The sequence below is a fragment of the Somniosus microcephalus genome, unplaced genomic scaffold (assembly GCF_052327205.1).
Source record: "Somniosus microcephalus isolate GS21.2 unplaced genomic scaffold, FLI_Smic_1.0 unresolved_chr1, whole genome shotgun sequence".
Classification (NCBI taxonomy): domain Eukaryota; kingdom Metazoa; phylum Chordata; class Chondrichthyes; order Squaliformes; family Somniosidae; genus Somniosus; species Somniosus microcephalus.
The window spans coordinates 170,050,124-170,072,332 of record NW_028225179.1 but is presented as its reverse complement, the minus strand read 5'-3'; the positions used below and the strand labels follow the sequence as shown (position 1 = coordinate 170,072,332).

Below are 22,209 nucleotides of genomic sequence, written 5' to 3'. Positions count from 1 at the left end.
TGGTAAACCTACGCTGCACTCCCTCCAAGGCCAATATATCCTTCCTAAGGTGTGATGCCCAGAACTGCTCACAGTGCTCCAGGTGTGGCCTAACCAGGGTTTTGTACAGCTGCAGGGTTTTGGCCTCAGCTGGAGTCTTGTGTACAGTTCTGGGCACCACACTTTAGGAAGGATGTCAAGGCCTTGGAGAGGGTGCAGAGGAGGTTGACCAGGATGGTACCAGGGATGAGGGACTTCAGTTATGTGGAGAGACTGGAGAAGCTGGGATTGTTCCCCTTAGAGCAGAGAAGGTTAAGAGGAGACCTAATAGAGGTGTTCAAAATGATGAGGGGTTTTGATCGAGCAAGTAGAGAGAAACTGTTCACTCTGGCAAGTGGGTCGGTAACCAAAGGTCACAGATTTAAAATAGCTGCTAAAAGAACTAGAGGGAAATGAGGAGAATTGTTTTCATACAGAGGGTTGTTAAGATCTGGAACGCACCATCTGAAAGAATGCTGGAATCAGGTTCCATAGGAACTTTCAAACAGTAATTGGACGAGTCCTTGAAGAGGACTAGTTTGCAGAGTTCTGGGGATAAAGCTGGGGTTTGGGACTAAATTGGACAGCTCTTTCAAAGACACGATGGGCCGAATCACCTCCTTCTGTGCTGTTAGATTCTATGATCAGTGTGAAGTCGCTGGTGTCTCTTCAACTCCCTGGAGCTTTTAAAGCTCTTCCCACAGTCAGAACATTTAAAGGGCCTCTCGTCAGTGTGAACTTGCTGATGTGTCAGCAGGTTGGATGACTGAGTGAATCCCTTCCCACACACGGAGCAGGTGAACGGTCTCTCCCCAGTGTGAACTCGCTGGTGTCCCTTCAGATCCCCTGAGCTTTTAAAGCTTTTCCCACAGTCAGAACATTTAAAGGGCCTCTCGTCAGTGTGAACTCGCTGATGTGTCAGCAGGTTGGATGAGTGAGTGAATCCCTTCCCACACACGGAGCAAGTGAACGGTCTCTCCCCAGTGTGAACTCGCCGATGTGCCAGCAGGTTGGATGAATCAGCGAATCCCTTCCCACACACAGAGCAGCTGAACGGCCTCTCCCCAGTGTGTAGGTGTTGGTGTAGCTTGAGGTCCCCGGATCTTTTAAAACTCTTCCCACACTCAGAACATTTAAAGGGTCTCTCGTTAGTGTGAATTCGCTGGTGGCCCTTCAGTTCCCCGGAGCTTTTAAAGCTCTTCCCACAGTCAGAACATTTAAAGGGCCTCTCGTCAGTGTGAACTCGCTGATGTGTCAGCAGGCTGGGTAACTGAGTGAATCCATTCCCACACTCAGAGCAGGTGAACGGCCTCTCCCCAGTGTGAACTCGCTGGTGTTTCAGTAGGTTGGATGACTGAGTGAATCCCTTCCCACACTCAGAGCAGGTGAACCGCCTCTCCCCAGTGTGAACATGCTGATGATCCAGCAGGTGGGATGACTGAGTGAATCCCTTCCCACACTCAGAGCAGGTGAACGGCCTCTCCCCAGAGTGAACTCGCTGGTGATTCAGCAGGGCGGATGACTGAGTGAATCCCTTCCCACACTCAGAGCAGGTGAATGGCCTCTCCCCAGTGTGAACTCGCTGGTGATTCAGCAGGTTGGATGACTTAGTGAATCCCTTCCCACACTCAGAGCAAGTGAACGGCCTCTCCCCAGAGTGAACTCGCTGGTGTGTCAGTAGGTGGGATGACTGAGTGAATCCCATCCCACACTCAGAGCAGGTGAACGGTCTCTCTCCAGTGTGAACTCGCTGGTGATTCAGCAGGTTGGATGAATTAGTGAATCCCTTCCCACACTCAGAGCAGGTGAACGGTCTCTCTCCAGTGTGAACTCGCTGGTGATTCAGCAGGTTGGATGAATTAGTGAATCCCTTCCCACACTCAGAGCAGGTGAACGGCCTCTCCCCAGTGTGAACTCGCTGGTGTGTCAGTAGGTAGGATGAAGTAGTGAATCCCTTCCCACACTCAAAGCAGGTGAACGGCCTCTCCCCGGTGTGAATGTGCTTGTGTCTCGATAGGTCAGAGGATTGGCTGAAGCCTCGTCCACACACAGAACACGTGTACGGTTTCTCCCCGCTGTGAACGGTGCTTTTTGCTTCCATGTTCAGAGGCCGGTGATATTCAGATCCGATGAGTCGAGTGACTGTCAGATCTTGAAGTGATGTTTGGTTTGAGTTTCCTGTCTGTAAATCCTCCCCTTCCAGTGCCCTGTAAAATTAATTTAAAACAGGGAGCGTGAGAGACAACCCACAAGAAAACAAAGGCAGGTTGTGAAATTGAGCTCAATGAATCTGGTCAATTGTGGGGCCGGCACGAGAAAAAAGTGACCATGAAAGCTGCCGGATTGTCATAAATACCCAACTGGTTCACTGATGTCCTTCAGGGAAGGGAATCCGCCACCTGGTCTGGGCCTACACAAGACTCTGGCCTCTATGGGAGGAGAGAGAGAGAGAGAGAGGTGGGTGTGGGAGGGGGAGGGGGCGAAGGAAAGGAACTTTATACATCTGCAACTCGACCAGAACTTTGATAGAACCTCCAAAACCCGCAACCTCCACCACCTAGAAGGACAAGGGCAGCTGTTGTATGGGAGCACCATCACATCCAAGTTCCCCTCCAAGTCACACACCATCCTGACTCAGATATATTCATCGTTGCTGGGTCATAATCCTGGAACTCCTTACCGAACAACATTGTGGGAATACCTTCACCACACGGACTGCAGTAGTTCAAGAAGGCGACTCACCACCCCCTTCTCAACGGGAAACTGGGGATTGGCCATATTTGCTGCTCTTGCGAGCTACGCCCACATCCCAAGAATGAATTAAAACAAATCTGTAGATGTAAACTGGATCAAAAGCCTCTACAGAAATACTTGTTCCTAAAACAATACTCTTTTACATTGTGCGGACAGTGTCTAACAACCTAATCTCCCCTAGAATCCACCTCCCTTGACAGTCCCACATTGGAAATTGTTGGGTCCTCCTGGGCTCAGAGGTACTGGGGGTTAAACCCAGCAGCTTCTCCTCCATCTCCACTCCAGCTCAAACTGAAACATAGAAACATACAAACATAGAAACACAGAAGATAGGAGCAGAAGTAGGCCATTCGGCCCCTCGAGCCTGCTCCACCATTCAATGCGATCATGGCTGATCATCCAAATTCAGTACCCGGTCCCTGCTTTCTCCCCATATCCCTTGATCCCTTTAGCTTTAAGAAATATATCCAACTCCTTCTTGAATATATTCCCCCCCCTCTTTCCCCCCTCCTTCCCCCCTCCTCCCCACCTCCCCTCTCCCCCTTCCCCCCAGTCACGCTCTCTCTTCCCCCGTAGCTCTCTCCCTTCCCCCAGTCGCTCTCTTCCCCCGTCGCTCTCTCTCTTCCCCCCAGTCGCTCTCTCTCTTCCCCCCCAGTCGCTCTCTCTCTTCCCCCCAGTCGCTCTCTCTCTTCCCCGCAGTGGCTCTCTCTCTCTTCCCCGCAGTCGCTCTCTCTCTCTTCCCCGCAGTCGCTCTCTCGCTCTTCCCCCCAGTCGCTCTCTCCCCCCCCAGTCGCTCTCTCCCCCCCCCAGTCGCTCTCTCTTCCCCCCGTCACTCTCTCTTCCCCCCCGTCGCTCTCTCTCTTCCCCCCCCACTCGCTCTCTCTCTTCCCCCCCAGTCGCTCTCTCTCTTCCCCCCCAGTCGCTCTCTCTCTTCCCCCCAGTTGCTCTCTCTCTTCCCCCCCAGTCGCTCTCTCCCTTCCCCCCCAGTCGCTCTCTCTCTTCCAACAACAACAACATGCCCTCGAAAAAGCCTCGGCACCGCCGGGCACTCCAGCTAGTATTTAATGTATTGGCCTCTACTGCCTTCTGTGGTAGAGAATTCCACAGGTTCACCACTCTCTGGGTGAAGAAATTCCTCCTCATTTCTGTCCTAAATGGCTTACCCCTTATCCTTAGACTGTGACCCCTGGTTCTGGACTCCCCGACCATCGGGAACATCCTTCCTGCATCTACTCTGTCCAGTCCTGTCAGAATTTTATAAGTTTCAATGAGATCCCTTCTCATTCTTCTAAACTCCAGTGAGTACAAGCCCAATCATCCCAATCTCTCCTCATACGTCATTCCTGCCATCTCAGGTATCAGCCTGGTGAATCTTCGTTGAACTCCTTCCATGGCAAGAACATCCTTCCTCAGATAAGGCGACCAAAACTGCACACAATACTCAAGATGTGGTCTCACCAAGGCCCTCTACAACTGCAGCAAGACATCCTTGTTCCTGTACTCAAACCCTCTCGCTACGAAGGCCGACATACCATTTGCCTTCTTAACCGCCTGCTGTACCTGCATGCTTAGCTTCAGCGACTGGTGCACAAGGATACCCAGGTCTCGTTGCACTTCCCCTTCTCCCAATCTATTGCCATTCAGATAATAATCTGCCTTCCTGTTTTTGCCACCAAAGTGGATAACCTCGCATTTATCCGCATTATACTGCATCTGCTATGCTTCTGCCTAATCACCCAACCTGTCCAAATCATACTGGAGTTTTTCGGCATCCTCCTCACACACGCCCACCCTGCTTTGTGTCGTCTGCAAACTTGGAGATGTTACATCTAGTTCCCTCGTCTAGATCATTTATATATATTGTGAATAGCTGGGGTCCTAGGACCCATCCCTGCGGTACCCCACTAGTCACTGCCTGCTACTCAGAAAAAGACCCGTTTATTCCAACTCTTTACTTCCTGTCTGCCAATCAGTTCTCGATCCAAGTCAGTACCTTGCCCCCAATCCCATGTGCCTTAACTTTACACGCTAATCTCTTATACGGTACCTTATCGAAAGCCTTCTGAAAGTCCAAGTACACCACTTCCACTGGTTCTCCCTTATCTATTCTACCAGTTACATGCTCAAAAAATTCCAGTAGATTAGTCAAGCATGATTTACCTTTTGTAAATCCATGTTGACTTTGTCCGATCCTGTCACTGTTTTCCAAGTGCTCTGCTATTACATCTTTTATAATGGACTCTAGCATTTTCCCCACTACCGATATAATTCTCCGTTTTCTCTCTACCACCTTTTTTGAATAGTGGGGTAATATTAGCTACCCTCAAATCCATGGGAACTGTTCCAGAGTCTATCGAATTTTGGAAGATGACCAGCAATGCATCTACTATTTCTAGGGCTACTTCCTTAAGTACCCTAGGATGTCGATTATCAGGCCCTGGGGATTTATCGGCCTTCAATCCCGTCAATTTCCCTAACACCATTTCCCTACAAATACTGATTTCTTTCAGTTCCTCCCTCTCATTAGAGTTCCCTGACATCTCTGGGAGGTTATTTGTGTCTTCCTTTGTGAAGAGAGAACCAAAGTATGTATTTAATTGGCCTGCCATTTCTTTGTTCCCCATTGTAAATCCCCCTGATTCTGACTGCAAGGGACCTATGCTTGACTTCACCAATCTTTTTCTCTTCACATATCTACAGTTAGTTTTTATGTTCCCTGAAAGCTTACTCTCATACTCTATTTCCCCCCTCTTAATTAATCCCTTTGTCCTCCTTTGCTGAATCTTAAACTGCTCCCAATCCTCAGGTTTACTGCTTTTTCTGACCAATTTATATGTCCTCTCCTTGGATCTTATGTTATCGCTAATTTCTCGTTAGCCACGGTTGAGTCACTTTTTTTGTTTTATTTTTATGCCAAACAGGGATGAACAAATTCTGTAGTTCATCCATGCGATCTTTGAATGTTTGCAATTGCCTATCCACCGTCAACCCTTTGAGTAACATTCCCCAATCAATCCTACCTAACTCGCGCCTCATACCATCGTAGTTTCCTTTATTTAAATTCAGGACCCTAGTCTCTGAGTCAACTACGTCACTCTCCATCTTAATGAAGAATTCTATCATATTATGATCGCTCTGACCCAAGGAGCCTCGCACAACAAGATTGCTAATTAATCCTTTCTCATTACTTAATACCCAGTCTAAGATGGCCTGATCTCTAGTTGGTTCCTCGACATATTGGTCCAGGAAACCATCCCGTATACACTCCAGGAATTCCTCCTCCACAGTATGTTTACTCATTTGGTTAGCCCAATCTATATGTAGATTAAAGTCACCCATGATAACTGCTGTGCCCTTATTGCACGCATCTCTAATTTCCCGTTTAATGCCATCCCCAACCTCCGCATTACTGTTTGGCGGTCTGTATAACACTCCCACTAACGTTTTCTGCCCCTTGGCATTTCTCAGCTCTACCCATACAGATTCCATATCATCAGAGCTAATATCCTTCCTTTCAATTGTGTTAATCTCCTCTTTAAAAAGCAATGCTACCCCACCTCCTTTTCCTTTGTGCCTATCTTTCCTGAATATTGAATAACCCTGGATGTTGATTTCCCAGCCTTGGTCACCCTGGAGCCATGTTTCCGGAATCCCAATCATATCATATCCGTTTACCTCTATTTGCGCAACTAATTCATCCACCTTATTACGAATGCTCTTCGCATTAAGGCACAAGGCCTTCAGGCTTGTTTTTTTAACACTCTTACACCTTTTAGAATTATTATTTACTGTGGCTATGTTTGATTTAAACCCTTGATTTCTCTGACCACCACCTTTGTTTTTCTCCTTCCTGTCTTTTGCTTCTATCCTTGTTTCCCTTTCCTCTGTCTCCCTGCTCAGGTTCCCAACCCCCTGCCATTTTAGTTTAAACCCTCCCCAGAGCACTAGCAAACACTCCCCCTAGGACAGCGGTCCCGGTTCTGCCCAGCTGCAAATCGTCCAGTTTGTACTAGCCCCACCTCCCCCAGAACCGGTTCCAATGTCACAGTAATTTGAATCCCTCCCCCTTGCACCATTCCTCTAGCCACGTAGTCATCTGAAATATCCTTCTATTTCTACTCTGACTAGCACGTGGCACTGGTAGCAATCCTGAGATTACTACCTTGGAGGTCCTATTTTTAAATTTACCTCCTAACCTCCTATATTCAGCTTTTAGGCCCTCATCCCGTTTTTTTACCTATATCGTTGGTACCTATATGCACCACGACAATTGGTTGTTCACCCTCCCCTTCCAAAATGTTCTGCCTGGTGGTCAACCATTCTCTTCCTGCCTGTGCAGCCTTTACCTGCGGTGTGACCAACTCCCTAAACGTGCTATCCACGATGTCCTCAGCATCGCAAATGCTCCAGTATGTATCCACTCACAGCTACAGCGCCGCAATGCGGTCTGTCAGTAGCTGCAGCTGGATGCACTTCCCGCACACATGGTTATCCGGGACACAGGAAGTGTCACAAGAATTACAGACACCCTATAAACTCTGCCGCCTCGCTCTTTATATCACCGCCGCCACTCCTCACAGAGGAGAAACCGGGTAAAGGTGGGGACAGTGGGAAGGGAGTCAGTTCCCCGTCTGCATTGGAAGTTCAACAGCACAGTCACACCAGGGACAGTCCATTCACCTGCTCCGTGTGTGGAAAGGGATTTGTTTGTTCATCCCACCTGCAAACACACCAGCGAGTTCACACCGGGGAGAGACCATTTGATGTGCCTTCAATAACCACAAAACTAGAAGTTATAGACCTTAACAAGTTGGCTTTTAATCACTAAGATCAGAGCTAACATCTCAACACACTGACTGGCTCGCAGGAATGAGTCATACAGATCCTGGGATCTTTATGTAAGAGAAGTCAGGAGCGGAGCCAAGAGCCAAGACCTGGAACATTCCAGGTTAGTCAGGAAAGAGGAAGTGAAACTATACACCGTGTGGGGGAGGGTAATATACATGAGTGCAAAACGAATACAGGCAAGCCAAACACATTTCATTACATTCACCCCTTCTTTAGATTCAGTCCATCGGGGTGATGTTTCTTAAAAGTTGGTATAAGTGAGTCTGTCAGGAGGTTTTGCGGTTCTCAGTGATCGGCGCAAAGCCGGTTGGGGTGCCTCTAGCGGAGTGGATTCTGGTTCCTCCGCTGTCCGGGCCTCCGCAGTGTCTTCCAGGTTATCTGCAGTGTCCTCCAGGTTAAAGTTGGGTATTGATACCTCTGGGCGTCCTGTCTCTTTTTGGTGTAGGTCTTCCTCGGGTAATCTCTCATCGTTCTCTCCGCTCCTCGAGGGAGCGATGTCTTTTATGGAAACAGTGTCCTCTCGCCCGTCAGAGTATTCGATATAGGCGTACTGAGGGTTTGCATGGAGGAGCTGTACCTTTTCCACAAGGGGGTCCGTTTTATGGCCTCTCACGTGCTTCCGCAATAGTACTGTCCCCGGAGACGTCAGCCACGCGGGTAGAGATATGCCCGAGGTAGATTTCCGGGGGAAAACGAACATCTTTTCGTGAGGGGTAGCGTTAGTGGCTGTACATAACAGAGACCTTATGGAGTGGAGCACGTCTGGGAGGACTTCCTGCCAGCGGGAGGTCGGAAGGCCTTTTGACTTTAAGGCTAACGTGACAGCCTTCCAAACAGCAGCATTCTCCCTTTCCACTTGCCCATTACCCCGGGGGTTGTAGCTAGTGGTTCTGCTAGTGGCTATCCCCTTTGAGAGCAAGAACTGGCGCAGTTCGTCACTCATAAATGACGTCCCCCTATCGCTGTGTATGTAGTTCGGCATGCCAAACATGCAGAATAGATTACCGAGACACTTGATGACCGTGGCACTGGTCATGTCTGGGCAGGGAATGGCGAAGGGGAAGCGGGAATATTCATCGATGATATTGAGGAAGTATACGTTATGGTCGGCAGAGGGAAGGGGTCCCTTGAAGTCCAGGCTTAGGCGCTCGAATGGCCGTGTGGCTTTGATAAGGTGTGCACGGTCAGGCCTGTAGAACCGAGGCTTGCATTCCGCACAGATGCGGCAGGCTCTGGTCATTGCCCTGACCTCCTCGATGGAGTGGGGCAGATTGCGGGACTTTATAAAATGGTATAGTCGGGTGACCCCTGGGTGACAGAGGTCGTTGTGGAGACCCTGTAATTTGTCCGTATGAATGCTGGCACACATTCCCCGCGATAGGGCGTCTGGGGGTTCATTAAGGGCTCCCGGCCTGTACATAATATCATAGTCGAACGTGGATAGTTCGATCCTCCACCTGAGTATTTTGTCATTCTTGATTTTCCCCCTTTGTTTGTTATTAAACATGAAAGCCACCGACCACTGGTCGGTGAGCAGGGTGAAACGTTTGCCGGCTAGGTAGTGTCTCCAGTGCCGCACTGCCTCCACTATAGCCTGTGCCTCCTTCTCGACAGAAGAGTGCCTGATTTCAGGTCCCTGAAGGGTTCGGGAGAAGAAGGCCACAGGTCTCCCAGCCTGATTGAGGGTCGCAGCTAAGGCAAAGTCTGACGCATCGCTTTCGACTTGAAAGGGAATGCTTTCGTCCACTGCACACAGTGCAGCCCTTTCAATGTCCTGTTTGATACTGGTGAAAGCCTCCAGAGCTTCAGCTGATAGTGAGAAGGACGTCGATTTAATGAGGGGTCGGGCCTTATCAGAGTAATTGGGCACCCATTGGGCATAATACGAAAAAAATCCCAAGCACCTTTTTAAAGCTTTGGGATTGTGTGGCAGGGGCAGTTCCTTTAGGGGGCGTAATCGGTCAGGGTCCGGTCCAATTACCCCATCTTCCACCACACAGCCGAGGATACAGAGACGGGTTGTGCTGAAGACACATTTGTCTTCGTTGTAGGTTAGATTCAGCTTTAGGGCAGTTTTTAAAAATCTCGCAAGATTTAGATCGTGGTCTTGCTGGTTGTGCCCGCAGATAGTGACATTGTCCAGATAGGGGTAGGTAGCTTGTAGTTTATTCTCGTCAACCATGCGGTCCATCTCACGTTGGAAGACCGAGACCCCATTTGTTACCCCGAAGGGCACTCTGAGAAAATGGTAGAGGCGTCCGTTCGCCTCAAAGGCGGTGTATGGGTGGTCCTTCATTCTAATGGGGAGCTGGTGATACGCGGATTTGAGGTCGATAGTCGAGAAGACTCGGTATTGCGCGATCTGGTTGACCATTTCTGATATGCGGGGTAAAGGGTAGGCATCCAGCTGGGTATAAATATTAACAGTATGGCTGTAGTCAATTACCATCCGTTTCTTTTCACTATTTTTAACTATGACTACTCGGGCACGCCACGGACTGGTACTGCATTCAATAATGCCTTCCCGCAGAAGTCTGTCCACTTCCGCCTCGATAAAGTGTCTGTCTTCCAGACTGTACCGTCTACTTTTGGTCGCTATGGGCCTACAGTTCGGAGCGAGATTAGCGAATAAAGAGGGCGGGCTGATTTTTAAGGTTGATAGGCCACAGACTGTGAGTGGCGGCTGGGACCCGCCATATGCTAGCGTGACAGTGCTGCCGTACCAGGCTAGGGTGGATAAAACTCTCGGTACTCCCACAGTCAATTAAACATTTCGTTAAATTCCCATTTACCTGTATGTCCATCATGGATTTTGTCAACGGGTGTGGCCTGGATTGATCCACCGTGATCGAAGCCACTGTTGGGCCTTGGGCAGCCGTTGAGTCGGGAAAAGATGGCGGATCCCAAGATGGCGGCACGCACGAGGCGGTGACGGAGTTGGAAATCGGATTCCCCCTGCAGACTTTGCTAAAATGCCCCTTTTTCTTACATTTGAAGCATGTAGCATCCTTCGCTGGGCATCGTTGTCTGGGGTGCTTGGCCTGGCCGCAGAAGTAGCATTTCGGGGCTCGAGACATTGCCGCTGTAGTAGGCCTCCTGGGTGAACTTCTGTGTGGGGACTCCGGCGGTGTAGAGCTGGTCTGAGACCTGGATGGGGAAGATGGCTGATTCCAAGATGGCGGCCCGCTCAGCGCGCACGAGGCGGTGAGGGCTGCATGGCCAGAAGAATAAGAGTCAGAGTTTTTCTGGGCCACGTCCAGCGATCGCGCAGTGGCCACTGCCTTTTTTAAGTCCAGGACCTCCTTCTCCAGCAATCTCTGCCGGATATAATTCGATTTGAGGCCCATGATGAAGGAATCGCGGACCAATTCGTCAGAGTACGCGTTGGCCGTCATGGCCTTGCAGTTACAGTCCCGGACCAAGCCCTTTAGGCCCTGTAAGAAATCGTCCATTGATTCCTCAGGTCGCTGCCTGCGTGTAGCCAGCAGATGTCTGGTGTACACTTCGTTTACTGGCCTCTGGTATTGGGCCTTCAGGATAGTGATGGCCTCCGTGTAAGAGGTGGCGTCCCGGATGAACGAATAAATCCGATGATTAACGCGAGTAGTCAGTAGACTCAGTTTATCTACCTCGCTAGCGGATGAGGCCCTCGCGAAGAGTTTGAAGCATTTGAGCCAGTGTCCAAATTGATTTGATGCTTCAGCAGAATGTGGATCCAAGTCCAGATGCTCTGGTTTTAGGAGTCGATCCATCCTAGTATTCTTTAGTGATTAAAATTGATGTGCCTTCAATAACCACAAAACTAGAAGTTATAGACCTTAACAAGTTGGCTTTTAATCACTAAGATCAGAGCTAACATCTCAACACACTGACTGGCTCGCAGGAATGAGTCATATAGATCCTGGGATCTTTATGTAAGGGAAGTCAGGGGCGGAGCCAAGAGTCAAGACCTGGAACATTCCAGGTTAGTCAGGAAAGAGGAAGTGAAACTATACACCATGTGGGGGAGGGTAATATACATGAGTGCAAAACAAATACAGGCAAGCCAAACACATTTCATTACACCATTTCAATGTCCTGACTGTGGGAAGAGCTTTAAAAGCCCCGGGCATCTGAAGGGACACCAGTGCCTCCACACTGTGGAGAGGCCATTCACCTGCTCCGTGTGTGGGAAGGGATTCTTGCAGTCCTCCACCCTGCTGACACACCAGCTTGTTCACACTGACGAGAGACCCTTTAAATGTTCTGACTTGTGGGAAAAGCTTTAAAAGCCCTGGGGAGCTGAAGAGACACCGGTTCCTACACGCTGGGGAGAGGCCATTCACCTGATCCGTGTGTGGGAAGGGATTCGCTCGGTCCGCCAACCTGCTGGCCCATCAGCGAGTTCACACTGAAGAGAACCCCTTTAAATGTTCTGGCTGTGGGAAAAGCTTTAAAAGCTCCAGGGAGCTGAAGAGACACCGGCTCCTATACACTGGTGAGAGGCCGTTTACCTGCTCCGTGTAGGGGAAGGGATTCACTAAGTCATCCACCCTCCTGTCAGATCAGGTTGTTCACACTGACGAGTGACCCTTTAAATGTTCTGACTTGTGGGAAGAGCTTTAAAAGCTCTAAGAACCTTAAGAGACACCAGCGTGTTCACACTGATCATAGAATCTAACAGCACAGAAGGTGGTGATTCGGCCCATCGTGTCTTTGAAAGAGCTGTCCAATTTAGTCCCAAACCCCAGCTTTATCCCCAGAACTCTGCAAACTAGTCCTCTTCAAGGACTCGTCCAATTACTGTTTGAAAGTTCCTGTGGAACCTGATTCCAGCATCCTTTCAGATGGTGCGTTCCAGATCTGAACAACCCTCTGTGTGAAAACAATTCTCCTCATTTCACCTATAGTTCTTTTAGTAACTATTTTAAATCTGTGACCTTTGGTTACCGACCCACTTGCCAGAGTGAACAGTTTCTCTCTACTTGCTCGATCAAAACCCCTCATCATTTTGAACACCTCGATTAGGTCTCCTCTTAACCTTCTCTGCTCTAAGGGGAACAATCCCAGCTTCTCCAGTCTCTCCACATAACTGAAGTCCCTCATCCCTGGTACCATCCTGGTCAACCTCCTCTGCACCCTCTCCAAGGCCTTGACATCCTTCCTAAAGTGTGGTGCCCAGAACTGTACACAAGACTCCAGCTGAGGCCAAAACCCTGCAGCTGTACAAAACCCTGGTTAGACCACACCTGGAGCACTGTGAGCAGTTCTGGGCACCACACCTTAGGAAGGATATATTGGCCTTGGAGGGAGTGCAGCGTAGGTTTACCAGAATGATACCCGGACTTCAAGGGTTAAGTTACGAGGAGGGATTACACAAATTAGGGTTGTATTCCCTGGAATTTAGAAAGTTAAGGGGTGATCTGATCGAAGTTTTCAGGATATTAAGGGGAACAGATAGGGTAGATAGAGAGAAACTATTTCCGCTGGTTGGGGATTCTAGGACTGGGGGCAGAGTCTAAAAATTAGAGCCAGACCTTTCAGGAGTGAAATTAGGAAACACTTCTACACACAAAGGGTGGTAGAAGTTTGGAACTCTCTTCCGCAAACAGCAATTGATGCTCGATCAATTGTTAATTTTAAATCTGAGATTGATAGGTTTTTGTTACCCAAAGGTATTAAGGGCTATGGGCCAAAGGCGGGTGTATGGAGTTAGGTCACAGATCAGCCATGATCTCATTGAAAGACAGAACAGGCTCGAAGGGCTGAATGGCCTCCTCCTGTCCTAATACAAAGATGGGTGGGAAAGCAAGTTGTGCAGAGGACTCAAAGAACCTGCAAAGGGATATAGACAGGCTGAGTGAGTGGGCACACATTTGGCAGATGGAGGATAATGTGGGAAAGTGCAAGGTTATACACTTTGGCAGGAAAAATAAAAAAACAAATTATTTAAATGGAGAGAGATTACAAAATGCTACAGTTCAGAGGGACCTGGGGGTCCTTGTGCATGAAACACAAAAAGTTACCATGCAGGTACAGCAAGTAATCAAAAAGGCAAATGGGATGTTGGCCTTTATTTCAAGGGGGTTGGAGTATAAAAGTAGGGAAGTCCTGCTACAACTGTACAGGGTATTGGTGAGACCACTGCGTACTGCGTACAGTTTTGGTCTCCTTATTTAAGGAGGGATATACTTGCATTGGAGGCAGTTCAGAGACGATTCACGAGGTTGATTCCAGAGATGAGGGGATTGTCTTATGCGGAAAGGTTGAGCAGGCTGGGCCTATGCTCATTGGAATTTAGAAGAATGAGAGGTGATCTTATTGAAACATATAAGATACTGAGGGGGCTCGACAAGGTAGATGCAGAGAGGATGTTTCCCCTCGTGGGGAAATCTAGAACTCGGGGGCATAGTTTCTGTAAAGTCTGTGGGTTGTATAGTGAATTAATACACAGACTACAAGAGTAACTTAAAACAGGACTTTACTATTCGAAGGTCAGGGCGAATCTGCCCAATAAATCCCGACACAGCACTTATATACCGGTGTGGTCACCACCGGTATTACAGTATACAGAAGCCAAAATAAAGTAGTGCAACACCTAAAAGAGTTCTCTTAAAGGTGGACGGTTACATACAATAGTTCTCTTAAAGGTAGACGGGTACATACACTACAATCCTCCCTTTTTAGCTTACAATATACTTATTCCCCATTAAACATAACATATATTCAACTTCATGTAAAACAATTCACGGATATAGTCTTTGCGGGACACAGTTCACAGCTTTAGTCTCTGCGGGAAACAGTTCACAGATTCAGTCTCTGCGGAAAACAGTTCACAGATTCAGTCTCTGGTCTTGACTCGGTCCGAACAACGCCTCCGTGGTGTATTCGGTTCCCATTGCTAGAGGGACTCATCCAATAGTCCTTCCCTTGACTTAACAGCTTGAACTTCGGTCACTTCTGAACCCGCATTGTTGACTTTTTAAAAACAGCTGGACTGCCTTGGTAAGTTTCCCTACTTCCCAACTGATTTAGCTCCATTCGTAGGGACCACGTGCGTGATCTGGTAGAGGTGATAAGGGTCCAGATGGTTATCATCTTCTGCTTCGTCTTTTCCTTTTCTGCTTCTTGGAGACTCTCGGGGCTCCTTTGTCAGCTGCCAGCTGTAGCGCCACCATCTCCCTATGTTCCTTAGACTAAGTGATTCATCCTGATTTCAGCACTTTGGGAGTTTTCATCACAAGCTGGGCAGACCAGGTCATCGTAATATTCAGTGTCACTCAACAGGTCATGGTAATATTCGGTGTCGTCCTGAGCTAGGCCAGCGAGAGAGTCTTTTATTTCTTCCTTACCCGTCTGGACATTAGTCGATTTTTGTTCCTTCTCCAGACATCTTTCCTGAAGAAACTTCTTCATGCGTTCAGATTCATTCCGCTTTTTCTGGTCTTCCTGCAAGTCTTTTACTAATGATCTCATTGGTGATTTCAATACTTCAACTTCATTCGGAGATTGATTGATCGGACTATTCAATCCTTCTACTGAAGTAGCTGTTTTAGCCTTCTGTTGTTCTGCATTTATGTGCGTCAGCGTACTTTTGGCATCCAAGTGCTGCTCTGCTGCAGTCTTCTCAGTCTGTGTTGCCACCTCAGCTCTTTCAATAACTTTTGAGAGCTCCAAACCCCTGCCCTTTGAATATTGAGGCTCGTGTTTAAGTTTTTCCCATTTTAGAGTCTTATCCTTCAGCATATTAAGGAGTTGGCTGACTGTTAACTCTTCTACCATCATCCATTTTCCATTAGCTGCAGGGCTGTTTATAACCTTGCCCTGGGGCTCCTGTGCTGTTTCTACTTCGCCATCATCCGCAGCCCCCACCATTCGAATTTCCACCAATGAATCGTCCGGTGATGCTGCACCCAACTTCAGTAGGAGCTCGGAAGTCATGTCGACCAACTCAGTCTTTTCTGCCTGCAACCTGCTAACAAGCGCCTTCAGTTGCTGCACATCTTGTTCCTCCAAATTAGAGCACGCACCTTCAGAACCCGAATCAGCTTTGATTCGTTTGGCCTCCTCGCGTAGACGGTTTGTGTGCTCCTGCTCCCTTTTCTCTCTCAGCTGCTTCTGTTGTCTTTCCAGATTCTCCCATTCGGTGTCATAGAACATTTTCATTGCTTTCATCTCTTGTTCGAGACGGCCACTCAATTGCTCTAATTGCTGTCGTAATTTGAAATAAGTTTGAGTTCGAGCTCGGTGTTCCTCAGTAATGTATATGTCTGTAAACTGAACAGACTCAGAATTCTCTGTTAAACTATGTTGTTGTTGTTCAGTGGAGTTCTGTTCTGAAACTTTGTTCTCCTCTGGAGCATAAGCCTTTATGCACACCTTCGTTTTTCCAACCTTAGCCAGCAAGTCCATTTTAGCCTTGTCTTTCATCCTTGGGCTGGACTTGTCGTCATCCGTTTCAGAGTCTGAGCTGATTGTCTGCACCGAGTCCTCACACGTTATTGCTTTTAGGTAGTGCCATTCCATGTCTATTTTCTTGATCCACTCCCGTCCTAGAAGTGGCGGACCTCCCTCAGGCAGTACATGTAAGTCCATTCCTGGGTGTTCTTTACCCCGGTCTCTCACCTTGACTCTTATCTTTCCCATGGGGTATACTTTATGCCCCGTGTATGTCTGCAATACGAACTTGGTCTCTCTCAAGGGTATATGTGAGAATAGCCGGTTGTAATCCCTTCGATTGATGACTGATAGGGCTGATCCAGTGTCCAACTCCATTTTCACTTGGACTCCGGCTATTTTTAGCATGACCCAGATAGTTTGTAGGTCAGTTGCCTTACTCACATTGTGGATTCTCAGACTACCCAGTTCCTGACCGTTTGGGTCTGAATCTGAATTCTGTTCGTCTGAACTCTTCTCAGCCACCTTGTGTACTTTGTTGTACTTTTCCTGTGATGGCTTTTTTTGGTTGTTGGTCTTCTTCCCTGACCGGCATACTTTAGCTATGTGACCCAGTTTGCCACATTTCCTACATTCCTGGTTTTTAAGCCAGCATTGGTTCTGGTCGTGTGTTGTCTTCCCACAACGATAACATTTAGTTGTACCCGAAGTAATTTGATCCACACTGAGTACCGCTGCCTTCAGCTGCATTTCCGCAGTTCCTTTCGCTGCGGCTTCGTGCGATGCTGCAATAAGGACAGCCCTATCAAGTGTAAGGTCGTTCTCTTCGAGTAGTCGCTTTTGCATTCCTTCCTTCGACAACCAGCACACGAACTTGTCTCGTAATGCCTCTGTCAGATTTCCTCCAAACTGGCAGTATTTTGCTAGTCTACGCAGTTCAACCAAGTATTCCGCGTTGCTTTCCTCTTTCCGTTGCGTTCTTGCATAAAATTTGAATCGTTCCGCCAACATCAGCGGTGTGGGGTGCAAGTGATCCTTCAGAACAGCCACAATATTATCGAAAGTCTGATCCGCCGGTTTAGCTGGTGATAGAAGATGCTTCAATAGCCCGTATGTCTTTGCGCCCATCGAGTTTAGCAAGGTAATAGCTTTGTCATCTTCTTCTATTTTATTTGCCCCTCAATATATTTCAATGCGTTCTACATACGTAGCCCAATCTTCTACCTCGGAATTAAAATCGTTGATGTTACCACGCTTAGGCATTTTCACCTCTTCCTGATAGACAATAACGAAATATTTCTTTAAATTTTTTTTTCAAGATGGCAGTTTCCCGCTCTTATCTTCTTTCCCCGCCCACTTTTAAAATGGCGGTTTCCCGCTTCTGTCTTCTTCCCCGCCTACTGGCGGCTTCCCGTGTTTCTTCCCCTGGCGGGAGGGGTAGCTTCCCCTCGGGCGACGGCCGCTGGCTTTCGGGGTTTTGCAGCCTGCGCGTTGGCTTCAGTGCATTCCCCCTTTTTTTTTTTTTCTCGGCAGGCAACCGGCGCTGGGTACAACCCGTTGACGGCGAACAGTTTCAGCCACTGGGCTGGATCTCTCTCAGCCTTCCTTACTCGGGCTCTGTCTCTCCCGCTCGCGGCTTCCAATCGCCCTCCCAGCCCTCTCACAGTCCGGTGCTTCCCTCCCCGGCTGCGGCTGAGTTCTCCGCGATTTATTTATTTTTATATCTTCCCGCGCCTTACGATCCCGGTCGCAGCGCCTCGTGGCCTCGGTCACTGTCCGACATTTTTCACTCCAATCGCGCCTCCCAGCCTCACGCAATCCAGTGCTTTCCTCCCCGGCTGCGGCTGAGTTCTCCGCGATTTATTTGTTTTTATATCTTCCCGCGCCTTACGATCCTGGTTGTAGCGCTTCGTGGCCTCGGTCGCTGCCCGGCCTTTTCCGCCGGTCGCGGTCTAGCTGTCTCACGACGCCGTTGCGTCTCCCACCCCGCCTGTCCCGCGGCTTCCTTGCTCCACGCTGCCCCAGTCTCAGCGCCTCTGGACCCGACTTCTGTCCGGCTCCTTTCCCCCTCGACCGTGGTCGAGTTCACTGCCCTTATCCTCCGTTTATTTCTTTTTTTTTCTATTTTCCCTTTACTCACAGTCACCGTGGCCGACTTGCTTCTCGTGTTGATCAGCTCACTCACCACCGTGGCAGAAGGGACAATCAGTGCCTGTTGCTGATGGAAGGCTTCGTGTTTGAAGTCTTCCTCCTTTCTTGCGCTGCAGACTCGAGTTTTCTTTCAGCAGAACGACGAGGGCGGGTGCCTCTTCTCGACGCTCGTTAACTGTTCTGGAAGTATTGTTGCCGCAGGGTACGATCGAACTCGTCGCCACTGTAAAGTCTGTGCGTTGTATAGTGAATTAATACACAGACTACAAGAGTAACTTAAAACAGGAGTTTACTATTCGAAGGTCAGGGCGAATCTGCCCAATAAATCCCGACACAGCACTTATATACCGGTGTGGTCACCACCGGTATTACAGTATACAGAAGCCAAAATAAAGTAGTGCAAATTTTTGAGGCATTGGAACCAGTTTTGTGGTAGGTGTGACCTATACAAAAGGGACGGTCTACACCTGTGCAGAGATGGAACTGATGTTCTCGGGGTAATTTTTGATAAAGCAGTTCGGGAGCATTTAAACTAGTATGGCAGGGGGCTAGAAACCTATGTAGTGAAATAGAGGAAAGTGAAAGGCAGACAGAAATAAATGATAAAAGGGTGAGGAACAAAAAACAAAGGGCCAAACTAATTCATAAAAAATGTGAGCATAAAAAAAGCCTGAGGGTTTTATACCTTAATGCGAGAAGCATCAGGAACAAGGTAGATGAATTAGCTGTGGAAATAGAGGTTAATAATTATGACCTAATTGGGATTACGGAAACATGGTTGCAGGGTGAGCAGGGCTGGGAGCTTAACATACAGGGGTATTCAGTATTTAGGAAGGATCGACAAAAAAGAAAGGGAGGAGGGGTAGCATTGCTAGTAAAAGAGGGGATAAATGCAATTGAAAGGAAGGATATTAACTCAGTTAATACAGAATCTATATGGGTGGAGCTAAGAAATAGCGAGGGGCGAAAAACATTAATAGGAGTGGTATATAGGCCTCCAAATAGTAAAATAGAGGTTAGGGAGGGCATCACGAGGGAAATTAGAGAAGCGTGCAATAAGAGCACAGCTGTCATCATAGGTGACTTTAACTTACATATAGATTGGACTAGCCTAATCAGTAAAAATAATGAGGAGGAGGAATTCCTTGAGTGTTTGAGGGATGGTTATCTGGATCAATATGTCGAGGAACCAACTCGGGAACAGGCTATATTGGACTGGGTACTGTGCAATGAGAAGGGACTAATCAGTAATCTTGTTGTACGGGGACCCTTGGGTCAGAGCGATCATAACATGATCGATTTCTCACTCGAAATGGAGAGCGAAGAAATTGACTCAGAGACTAAGGTCCTGAATTTAAACAAGGGGAATTATGATGCCATGAGACGGGAACTGAGTAGGTCTGATTGGACAACGTTCCTGGGAGGACTGGAGGTAGATAAACAATGGCAAACATTTAAAGATAGAATGACAAAATTGCAAAAATTGTTTATACCAATCTGGCATAAAAGGAAATCTAAAAAGGTGACTCAACCGTGGATAACAGGGGAAATTAGAGACAGCATAAAATCCAAAGATAGGGCGTATAAAATAGCCAAAAAAAGCGCCAGAGCGGAAGATTGGGAACAGTTTAAGATAGAGCAAAGGAGGGCAAAGGGCATAATCAAGAGGGGCAAAATAGCTTACGAAAACAAGCTGGCGGAAAATATAAAAACTAACTCCAAAAGCTTTTATAAGTATATCAAAAGGAAAAGACTGGTGAAAACCAAAGTTGGTCCATTGCAGTCAGATACGGGGGAATATATAATGGGAAATAAGGAAATGGCAGATCAACTAAATGCATACTTTGGGTCAGTCTTTACGAAGGAAGACACAAAAAACCTCCCTGGGATATCGGGAAAAATAGGGACATTGGCAAAGGAGGAACTGACGCAAATCAATATCTCTAAGGATATGGTGTTAAGGAAGCTAAAGGGATTGAAGGTGGACAAATCCCCAGGGCCTGATAACATGCATCCTAGGGTACTGAAGGAGGTGGCCCTAGAGATAGCGGATGCACTAAGGATGATTTTTCAGAATTCATTAGACTCGGGAACAGTGCCGATGGATTGGAGGGTAGCTAACGTTACCCCACTATTCAAAAAGGGGGGTAGGGAAAAAGCAGGTAATTACAGACCTGTAAGCCTTACATCAGTTGTGGGCAAAATGCTGGAGTCCATCATTAAGGATGAAATAGCGGAGCACTTAGCAAATGGGGACAGGATAGGACAGAGTCAACATGGATTTACAAAGGGTAAATCGTGCTTGACTAATCTATTGGAATTTTTTGAGGGAGTAACTGGTAGAATAGATGGGGGAGAGCCAGTAGATGTGGTGTACCTGGACTTCCAAAAGGCCTTCGATAAGGTCCCACATAAAAGATTAGCATGGAAAATTGAGGCTCATGGGATAAAGGGGAAAGTTTTGGCGTGGATAGGGAACTGGCTGTCAGATAGAAAACAGAGAGTTGGAATAAACGGCTCATTTTCTGAATGGCAGGCAGTAACAAGTGGGGTACCACAGGGATCTGTCCTGGGCCCCCAGCTGTTCACAATTTACATTAATGACCTGGATCAGGGAGTCGGATGCAGCATTTCCAAATTTGCAGACGACACTAAACTAGGAGGGGGGGTGGGCTCAGAGGAAGAGACCAGGAAGCTCCAGAGCGATTTGGACAGACTGGGCGATTGGGCGGATAAATGGCAGATGCACTATAATGTGGACAAGTGCGAAGTTATCCACCTTGGGTGCAGGAACGGGAGGGCAAATTATTATTTAAATGGCAATAGATTGGGAGAGGGGGAAGTACAGAGAGACCTGGGTGTTCTTGTACACCAGTCACTGAAGGCGAGCATGCAGGTGCAACAGGCGGTCAAGAAGGCAAACGGTATGCTGGCCTTCATAGCAAAAGGGTTAGAATACAGGAACAGGGATACCTTGCTGCAGCTGTACAGGGCACTGGTGAGACCACACCTCGAGTACTGTGTACAGTTTTGGTCGCCTCATCTGAGGAAGGATGTTCTTGCCATGGAGGGGGTGCAGCGGCGATTCACCAGGCTGATACCAGGAATGGCGGGAATGACCTATGAGGAGAGACTATGTAGTTTAGGGATGTACACACTGGAGTTTAGAAGATTGAGAGGGGACCTCATAGAAGTGTATAAAATTCTGACAGGTCTAGACAGACTGGATGCAGAAGGAATGTTTCCCTTGGCGGGTGAGAACAGAACTAGAGGACATAATTTAAGGATAAGGGCTAAACCATTTAGGACAGAGATGAGGGGGAATTTCTTCACTCAGAGAGTGGTGAACCTGTGGAACTCATTGCCACAGAGGGCAGTGTACGCCAGCTCATTAAATATATTTAAGAGGGAATTAGATATATTTCTACGGGCAAAAGGGGTTAAGGGTTACGGAGAGAAGGCGGGGACGGGATACTGAATTAAAGGATCAGCCATGATCTCATCGAATGGCGGAGCAGGCACGAAGGGCCGAATGGCCTACTCCTGCTCCTATCTTCTATGTAACACCTAAAATAGTTCTCTTAAAGGTGGACGGTTACATACACTACAGTTTCAGAATAAAGGGTCGCCCTTTTAGAACTGAGATGAGGAGGAATTTCTTCTCAGAGGGTCGTAAAACTGTGGGATTCTCTGCCCCAGAGAGCTGTGGAGGCTGGGTCATTAAATACATTTAAGGTGGAGAGAGACAGATTTTTGCAAGATACGGGAGTGAAGGGTTATGGGGAGCGGGCAGGGAAGTGGCTTTGAGCCCAAGATCAGCCATGATCTTATTGAATGGCGGAGCAGGCTCGAGGGGCTGAATGGCCTCCTCCTGTCCTATGTTCCTAACTAGTGATTTGTAAAGGTTTAGTGTAACTTCCTTGTTTTTGTATTCAATGGCACTATTTACAAAGCCAAGTATCCCATACGCTTTCTGAACCGCCTCACCAACTTGCCGTGGCACTTTCAAAGACTTGTGAATATGGACCCCCAGGTCCCTCTGCTCTTGCACCCCCCTCAAAA

General features: G+C 48.0%; 1 protein-coding gene across 2 annotated transcripts in view; it reads right to left on the bottom strand.

Annotated features, from left to right (window-relative positions):
• Window positions 1–176: 176 nt before the first annotated feature.
• LOC147096552 (uncharacterized) overlaps window positions 177–22,209 on the bottom strand; it is an 84,546-nt gene continuing 62,513 nt past the window's right edge. For both annotated transcript variants that reach the window (XM_085975345.1, XM_085975344.1), the window contains one exon: window positions 177–2,225. In XM_085975345.1, the coding sequence (XP_085831471.1) occupies window positions 650–2,119 (1,470 nt within the window). In that variant the 5' untranslated portion in view covers window positions 2,120–2,225 and the 3' untranslated portion in view covers window positions 177–649. The remainder of the gene's footprint in view (window positions 2,226–22,209) is intronic.